This window comes from Camellia sinensis, chromosome 1 (assembly GCF_055761805.1).
Source record: "Camellia sinensis isolate YWXY chromosome 1, ASM5576180v1, whole genome shotgun sequence".
Taxonomy (NCBI): Eukaryota; Viridiplantae; Streptophyta; class Magnoliopsida; order Ericales; family Theaceae; genus Camellia; species Camellia sinensis.
Window position 1 is genome coordinate 40,136,358 of NC_138961.1, and position 9,970 is coordinate 40,146,327.

General features: G+C 32.2%; 1 protein-coding gene across 1 annotated transcript; it reads left to right on the plus strand.

Annotated features, from left to right (window-relative positions):
- The first annotated feature begins 2,405 nt into the window (after positions 1-2,405).
- On the plus strand, positions 2,406-3,963 carry LOC114284237 (protein FAR1-RELATED SEQUENCE 4). The gene is made up of 2 exons (XM_082871821.1): positions 2,406-2,823; positions 3,089-3,963. Exons 1-2 carry the CDS (start codon positions 2,406-2,408, stop codon positions 3,961-3,963), a joined length of 1,293 nt encoding a protein of 430 aa, XP_082727947.1.
- The last annotated feature ends 6,007 nt before the right edge of the window (positions 3,964-9,970 follow it).

Below are 9,970 nucleotides of genomic sequence, written 5' to 3' on the forward strand. Positions count from 1 at the left end.
TCTTATATCCAAAGCACCACGTCATCAACACCACATAATATTCTGTGATTATCTAATAATTTCTATTCAAAACACATTTTTATAATCAATATTATCTCTCTAATATTTTTTCTATCAAATAAAAATTATAGAAATTTTATAATGATTTGTGCTATAAATGATTTGCTTTTATTTTCTAAAATTAAGAATTTTAATTTGTAATTTTTTGTGTTGAAATTGCATACTTCCGAGTTATTCTACATTATTATAGAATTTTGGTTAGTTGCTATTAATAATAAATAATTAAATTTTTATACTTAAATTTAGCTTATAAAATTATTATTATTTTATTGTTGATCACCAAAAAAAATTAAAATTATAAAATGCTCCCTCTACCTTAATTTTTTGGTTCCGCCACTGGTTACATCCATTGCATGCCGGAACATTTCTCAATAGTTATTCACTGAAGAAGCAATGTACAAATTTACTATATGTTCTAGCTACCGAAGATTACTCACCAACTTCAGCCCCCCTCTCTCTCTCTCTTTTAATATATATATATATATATATATATATATATATATATATATTGTGTGTGGTATTCTTATCTTCTGTATGTGGCGAAGTTTTTCTTCTTATAATCAGCATCTCATGTCGGAGTAAAAGAACTTTTTGGTTATTCTATAGATCCACAGAGTAAGGTCCATCGAGATACGATCCTTTTTGGTGTTTTTATTGTTGCCTAGAAATTCTTTGAATATTTTAGAGAAAATTATAAATAAATAAAAAATCCCAAGTTCCACTCAAAGTAACAAATATCTATCAAAATAAGGTTCATAATGAGCCCATGTATCCCAACTGGACCAATTCGATCCACATAATAAATGGGTTTTTTACTGGCCGGTCTTGAGTTTTTCACTTAGTCCCCTCTTAGTCTTGACTTTTGATCTTGTGCACCAACAGGTCCTAAGACTTTTTTTTTTGTACCGTTTTACCCCTCCTCTGTTCTGGCGCATTTCTGTTTGGATTTTCCATTAGAATATTGTGTTTGTGATTTGGATTTCTGTGGAACTTCACGATTTGCTGCTGTATCTTCACGATTTGTGGAGCTTCGTGATTTTTGATTTCGCGATTTGTGGAGCTTCGTGATTTCTGATTGCGCGATTTGTGGAGCTTCGTGATTTTTGATTTCGCGCTTGGTGTATCTTTGCGATTTGTGATTTGCGATTGCGTGTTTGGTGATTCTTCCTATTTGCGATTTCGCGTTTGGTGTATAGCTACATTTTCTGATTTGTGGTGTTGTGGAGTTAGGTCGACTGGTATGTTTGATTTTGATTTCAATTTCAATGTTTTGGTTCTTTTTAGTTTGAGTTGGTGATTTTGATTTTGTGGTGATATTGTTGTTACTCTGTTGTTTCTGTTGTGATTGAATTTGTGTTTTGATCATGATATTGAAAGTTTTGAGATATGTATTTGTTGATTGAATTTTAGATTTTTATTTTTTTTGGTTACGAAATTGTGTTGATTGAACACAGGTGTTGGTTTGTTATTTTATACAGTGATAATTTTATCACTGTGTATTTTGGGGGTGATGTTGTATTAACTTTTTCAATAGTGATAAATTTATGAGTGAGTATGGGAATAAGAGATAATTTTATCACTGTATTTGATTTTGTTTTAGGGTGTTTGAGTTGTTTTCTGAAATGTAATTGTTGTTTGTTGCAGGATTTATAGTGATGGAGAATTGTTTGTTTCTTATGTGCAAGTTTAGAGGTGTGACATTGGTTATCAAGTATAATGATGGATTTAATTTCAAGGATTTAGTATATAAATTGTGTGCAAAGTGGAGTGAGTTAGTTGGTAGTTCTTTGAATATGCCGTATTCAATGGCTGGACATTCTTCTTGTGGTCTAGAAAGTGAAGAGGATTTGGAGGTTATGGTTGGACTGGCACTTTCTTGTGATATTCATCGTATTGATGTTTTTGTAAAGTGTTGTTCTTTGGGTGAAGGTTATATGATTTGTGATGGTGAAGCTAGTAGTAGTAGTAGTAGTAGTAGTAGTAGTAGTAGTAGTAGTGTTGTTTGTGAAACTAATTTTTTGCCTTCATTTTATTCAAATCAACGGAAACCTTTGCTCTCCGATGGGTGGGTTAATTGTATGAAAGGAGTGGGACAAAGGTTTGCTGAAGGAGTTATTGAATTTCAAGATGCGTTGTCAAAGTATTCTATTCATTCCGGTTTTAATTTTGATTTCGTTAAGAATGATAAGGATCGTGTCACTGTTCATTGTAAGAGAAGGGCTGATTTGGGATGTTTATGGAGCGTGCATGCTAGAGTGGAAAATTAAAGTAAAGCTTTTGTTATTAAACAATTTGATGATGTTCATACTTGTGGATCTTCTTTTCGTACAATTAAACATGCTAGGATGACTTCAAGTATGATTGGTGGGCTAATTTCTAGTGATATTCGTAACAAGGCTTTGACATTGGTTGGTGAGGTGGTTTGTGATTTCAAGGACTATTATGGAATAGAAGTTTCTTATCGGCGAGCTTGGATGGGTGTTGAAAAAGCAAGGGGTCTTGTTTTTGGTGACTATTCATCATCATTTGACGATCTTCGTTGGTATGTTGATGCCGCTAATGCTTGCAATCCGGGGAGTGTTTTTGATATGGAATTTGATATTGATAGTAAAGGAAGACATTTCAAATGCTTGTTTTTCGCTTTTGAGGCATGTATTCATGGTTTCAAGTATTGTAGGCCTGTGTTGATGCTTGATGGAACTTTTTTGAAAGGAAGACACAAAGGTTGTTTATTGGCTGCTACGGCAAAAGATGGTAACCAAGGTATATTTTGTGTTTATGTGTTATTATTATTGAAATAGTGATAATTCTATCATTTTTGTTACTGGAGAGTGCTGATAATTGAGTATGGTCAATCTATTAGTGATAAATTTATGCTGTATACTTTTTGTTAAATTTTTATATTTATACAGTGATAAATTTATCTATGGCTGGTGCTATATGTTATATACTTTGTGTTTTGATTTTCTTTTTGTAATCTTTTTAATTTGTTACTGATAGCTTGTATATATATATATTTTGTTTGTAGGTTTGTATTCGTTATGTTTTGCGATTATTGATGGTGAAAGTTATGACAGTTGGCATTGGTTCTTGTCAAAGTTATTAGGTATTTTGACTCCGGAGAGGGATATTGCGTTTGTTACTGATCGACATGGAGGTTTGCTGAAAGCTTTAGCTGAGGTCTTTCCGTTTTCTTGTCATTCTTTTTGTCTAATGCATTTGAAGACAAACTTGAAGACTTATTTGTCAGTGAAGAGTCGTAAATCAAAAGAGTATTTGCTTACTCTTTTTAGTAGATGTGCATATGCTCCTACTATTGAGTTGTTTAATGAGCTATTTGAAGAATTTAAGGGTCGTTGTGGTCGTAGTGTTGAGAGGTTTCTTGAGGATTTGCCTAATGAGTGTTGGTGTAACGTTTATTTTCAAGGCAAGAGGTATGGTGAAATGTGCACAAATGCTGCGGAATCTTTTAATTCATGGATTAGGGATGAACGCCATTTGTTTTCAACTAGTCTTGTTGATGCTATACGGGTGAAACTAATAGAGCAATTTTCAAGAATGAGAGAAGTTGGGAATAAGTGGAATCGTATTGTTTGTCCTTTTGCAGAGAAAAAGTTAGAAGAAGCTTTTAATGATACAAACGCATGGATAGTTAAGAAATGTAGCGATGACATTTATGAAATCCAATTGGATCATTCAATTATGGTTGATATTGGTAAACGTTGTTGTTCTTGTCGATTGTGGGAAATTGATTCTTTTCCTTGCAAACATGGTTTTTGTGCTATAAAGAGGAGTGGGAAGGATCTGAATTGCTTTCTTGATGATTACTACCTGTTAGTAGTTATTGTGATTCTTATTCACATTCTATCTATCCAGTTCCTAGTATGTGGAAGCCAAATGTAGTTGTTGATGATGACGTTGTTTTACCTCCTCTTTGTAAGAGACCAGCTGGACGTCCAAGAATGGAGAGAATACCTTCTAAGGGCGAAATCAAGAGAATTAGATGCAGGAGGTGTGGAAAGATGGGAACTCATAATCGGAAGACATGTAAACAAGCTTTGCTTTAGTTGTATTGATTTTAATTGAATTACTTTGTTTGAGAGTTGAGAGGTGTTACTTGCATTGAATGATTGAGTATTTTTTGAAAGATGTATCATTTTGGTACTCGTATTGAATGATTGAGGAATTTGTTGATCAGAAATTATATTTTTTGCTGATATTTTTACAGGATTAAGTTTCACATATTTATATTATTTGATTTGGGTTAAATGTAGTTGCTGTTTTTTGGTGTTTTATAAAGTGATAAATTTATCACTGGTTGGTTTGGACAAGTTGATGGATTGTTTTTTTGTAAGAATGATAAATGTACCATTAATGTGGTTCTTGAATTTTGTTATTTTGAAGAATGATAAATTTATCACCTATTGTGTGGGAAGAGTTGATGGTTTATTACATTTATGTCAGTGGTTGATAAATTGATCACTGTTATATCCAAGCAAATGTTTTTTTCTACAGTGATAAATTTATCATTGTATGGAGTTATCTAGTTTTTCTAGGAAACATTTCCACAATACAAAGGTGTAGATTAAATCTCTAGAATACATAATTGCACATTTGTTGTGTTAATTGCTTTAGAAAGCAAAATTTTTTAAATCAATTACCATGTTTATTTGGTTTAGCAACAAGTTCTTAGTCTGCATACTGTTTTGTGGTCACTCAGAAGCTAGCTTTGGATGTTTGAGTTGTTTAACTGAAGTATCAAATGGTTTTGATTATTCAGAAATCACCAAGGATGGCATGTTCTTACATTCATTCTCAAAGTTGGGAATATCTACAAATTGTAACAGTATTTTAATTTCTAATTTGGACAATGTAATAGTGCTTGTGTTTTAATTTTCAATTAGGTAAATTTTTTATTATTTTTTATAGTGTTTTGTTTACTTGAATTGGGGAAAAAGAATGAGAGAGAGAGAGAGAGAGAGAGAGAGAGAGTCGCTAGTTTTTTCGTTTGAACATTGGTAAATTTATCAGTGTTAACAGTGATAAATTTATCAGGGTAAACAAAACACTATAAAAAATAAACTTATCAGTATAATGACTCCAAACCTGTTATTAACCTTTAAATTCAACACAAATACTCAGATTAGAATCAATTTTTTGAATGAAATTTGGATAACAAGACTGATATGAAAAACCAGGTCTGGTAATGATATGGCTACAGAAGACTGAATGTTTCATTGAAGCAAATTTGAGATTGTAACAAGCAAGCATTGTCCATAACTTTGACATTGTAACAACCAAGCACTGTCCATAACTTTGACATTGTAACAACGAAGCATTGTAATATTCATTGGATTAAAGTAAGAACCAAAATCATCAAAATACAGGTAAGACTGTAACATATCAAAATACAGGTAACACTGTCCGTTTGTTTTCTTCTATTCCAGATGTGTTGATTATTGCAGAGGCAAGTCATCAATGTTTTGATCAGGTATTTGTCGTTGAGCAGCTTGTTGGTCAGTCAAGAAGACAGTTAACATATCAGCTCTCAGTTGATTGCATTCTTCCTTGGTAAAAGTAGGCATTATGTTTTTATTGGAAACATATTGCCTTATGATGTAGGAAACAAGGATTCCGCAATCAAGCCTGCAAAAATATTTTGAAAACAAAATATTATAATTTGGTTTTGTTGCTTTTTTTTTTTTTTAATAATACTGTTTTGTTATTGATAAACTTACGATGTGTCATCTTGCTGTGGGTTGTTGATGACGTTGTCTGTCTGCTGTTCAAATTTAGCAAGGTGAATGAGAGTTGGGTTCTCATGCTTTATGTATTTTTCAATAATCTGTCTCTACAACATATACATTTGTATAATTGTTGTATTAGAAAGTCAGTTGAAAATATTAATCAGAAACCATGGATTTGAAGAATGATAAATATATTAATGTATAAAATTTTGATGTATAATTAAGCATGGATCAGATATTATGTATTGGATTAATGGTAAATTTGATAGTGAAAAGATTTTTACCACTTCATTTGCAGCATTGAAGTGTGGATCTTTAGGCAGTGCTCTCCTTGGTCTCATCGAATTGTAGAATTTCCATGAAGCTTCTTTAATGTCAAGGACAAGTATTGTCCAGTGAAAATTTTGGTGAATGGGGAACAGAAGGTATCTTGCTTTCATTGCTTCAGGCATTATTTTGTTGAGCATTCGTGTTCTTGCTTCCTCATCTTTTGTAGTAAACAAGTGCTAACAAATATAAATAAAAAAAATAATGTTAATTTAACTTTAAACTTTTTCAAATTAAATAGGTGGTGAGTATGAAACTTTGTCACTGTGATCAAAATTTTATCAATCCATATCAAAATTTATCAGTGCATTGCAAAATTCATTTATACTACATATAAAGGGAACACATCTATTGGTGTCTTGAGGCCTTTTTTTCTCCTCCACGTGAAATGGATCTTTATATCCCCTAATACATCTATACTATGCTTCTCTTTCATTCTATAAATATTCATAGATGATCTGTAATAGGCTATATATCCATACTGCTTATTTCAAGTATACTCATGTGAGTGTGCACATCTACTAATATATATATATATATATATATATATCATGATTCTCTTCATTCCATAGTTGTAATGAAAGTTGTCCATTACTTAATAAATTACATGAAACAAGAGCTCTATGAGGCTTCACCACTAACAAAATGAAAGTGAACTATGTCCAGCAACATCATAGCATATAATCAAGCTATTTCAATTTCAACACATCTCAATATTTGTTGAAGTTCTCAATATCATATACAGTAGTTTCAAAAACCCAAAAAAGTGCCCATAATTTGTAATTAAAGTCTGGGATTTACTCATACTGTGACGCCACAATAACAATGTCAAAATATATAATAGTGATTATGAAATCTGAGTTAGAAATTCTGGTTTGGTTTGCTTGACTTTTTGTTTCACATGTCAAGCTTTGAATTAGGAAACATGGCCAATTGAAGAGGGAATGTAGTGTCATATGTTTCAACTAGTTACTCAGTTAAGCAAACAGAGGTTATACACTGATAAAAAACAAAACAAGTGCCGTTCCTCACTTAAGCAAAGTAGTTACTTACATGGCAACTTGAAATGAATACGAATGATGTTGTTCCTTGTTTTTGTGCAAGCAAGTGTTCTGCATATGCATCTATTACCTGTGTTGAAAACAAAAAAACAAAACAAGGAATTAATATAAATGAAACACTAAAATGTTATTTTAATGAGTTACAAATTCAACTTACAATGCCTGCCAAATCTTGACCCTTCAATATTTTGTCAATGTCATTTAAGTAGACATAGGTTCCATGGTGAGATCCTTGCCACACTGGCTGATCCTTGAAAAAAAAGGTTATTAGTGTTGGAATAATAAATTTATTAATATTTTTGGAATATTTGATATTTATAAATTCAAAATGAGTTAATGATAAACAGTGGGCAAAAGTGAACTACAGGAGTCAAGAGAGAAGATTGTTACTTGTTTTTTTGTATTCGCCCAATGTGCAATGAGATTTTGCCTTGATTTTTCTGGTAAGATGTTGAAAATTTCGTTTGAAGTTTTCAATTTCTTCATTGCAGGCTGCTGTTGTGTGTGTTGTTCTTCCGAGTACTTGTTTACTTCAGCCAATGTTGCAATTCTCTCATGGAGTATTTTGATTTCTTCATCTTTCCTTTGCATTTGTTTTTTGTGCTGTTCTTGCATTTCCTTTTTCAACTTGTTGAGTTGCTGTTGCAGGTTATCATTTGCAGTTTGAAGGATGTCCCTTTCCATTTTTTACTTTTCCATTTTGAGCATGTCATCTTCTATCCTCTCAAAAACAAGTACTTCTACCAGATTTGGATCCGCTTCAGGCTCTTTGTCAACTTTGTTTCCTTCACTCTTTTGTGATTCAAAGGGTACTGTTTTCTTTTTCTTTTCAAGGCATATTTCGTGTGGAACTGGTTCCCATATTTTATGTTTGGATTTGTTTTCAGTCAATGTTTGTTCTTCTATTTCAGAAATTTCAGCTTGATTTTGTTGCTGAAAATCAGCATCTTCATCTTCATGTTCATCTTCATCTTCATCTTTATCCTGAATTTCTCCTAGCAACATTCGGTATGTTTTTTTCTTTTCATCTGTGTGCTTCAAATTGTTCTCCTATATATATGAAAATAAAAAAAAATGAATGATATGATACAAATTTCAGAGATAAATTTCTCATAAGAAATTTTATCACTCAATTAGGAAAATTAAACAAATCTATGATTGTTATAGCAAATTTCATCACTGAACTGGGCATAGTAAGCAAACCTGTCATTGTATATCAAATTTTATCAGTGAATTAGCAAAAGTAAGCTAATAAAGTAAATATTAAACAAAACTCATGCACAGTAGACAAATAGAAAAACATTTACTAGATAAAAGAATTTTTCACTCAATTAGGTAAAGTAAGGGAAATTTGTTACTCAATTAGGCAAATTAAATAAATATATCAGTGTGAACAAAAATTTATCACTGCATAAGAAAATCTATCATTTGTTTACACAAAACAAAGGTTAGCATTGCATACCACAATATCTTTTAGCTCTTGCAAGGATGAACTTGCCAATTTCTGTCCCCAAACATGTGATGTTCCATTTAGCAAATCTTGGGATTGCATTTTTGGCATTGGGTTTGATGGTGCTTGTGTGTTTGCATATCCAATACTGTTGAAGAAAGAAAAAAATGTTATAAACAAGTATTTAGTAAACGTAAATATTATAGTTCATAAGTTATAAGTGAGATATTTACTTACCAATATGACCATCACACATCCGGACACTTTATCAATTTGGTTGATGTTTCTTTCTATTGATTTTGTGAGATGTTGCTTTGCTGCGTCGCACCAATCATAAGACTTCATTTTGTCAATATCTTCAAGATATTTCATGAACCCCCAACCAATTGTAGTGCCAGTACCAGGATATAACAAGAGCAAGCAAATCAAGAGGCACACAAGCCTCACAACATCTTCTATGTCTTCCTTCTTTTTGATTCTCAAAAGTTTGGTTATCAATTTTTGGATTGAACCACTTGTCATTCTATTCTCTCTTATTTTCCTTCTTTTTACCAAATCTATGTCATCTTTTCTTCCATATACAAGATGCATCTTCTTTTGTCCACATGCAATCCCAAAAATTAACTTGAAATCATTTCTTTTCAACTTCAGCTTCTTCCTTCCAATTTCAAATGTGGTTCCATCCATTTGGTATGTTTGCAAGATTTTTGCAACCACATCATCATATTTTATTGAATCTGCTTTTTGCACCTTTTTCTTTGACAAAATGTCAACCAGAAGGAAGAAGGGAGTCTTTTTCAATATTTAGAAATGCTCCTTTTCAAGTTTCGTGGCATTAAAGAATCTGATGAGGGATAGCATGTTTGAGCGGTACACATATTTTGCTTCACGATCATGAATTTGATCACTTCTTGTTTTTCTTCCCTCTGTTTTCTTCTTGCCTTTTGGTTTGTGCTGGTTTGGTTCTTGTTTGTTGTGTTGGGGGCTTGGTTCTTGTTTCTGTTCTTTTCTGTTGTTGGTGTTTGGTTATTGTTTCTTTTTGTTGTCCTTGTTTTGGAGCTTCATGTGCAGGTTCATCCTTCTGCTGTCTCTGTCTTTTCTTCCTTTCTTCCTGTTTGCTGGTTGTTTCTCTTATTGCTGTCTTTTCTTCCTGTCTTTTCCTTTTTGTTGCTGTTTCTTTTTTTTGTCTTGTTGCTGTTTGCTTTTCATTTGGAGGTTCATCCTTCTGCTGTTTTCTTCTGCTGTCCTTGTTTTTGTCTCTTTCTTGTCTTTCTCTTCTTGCTTTTGGATTTTTGCTGTTAAAGATCTTCTCTCTGACATAGATA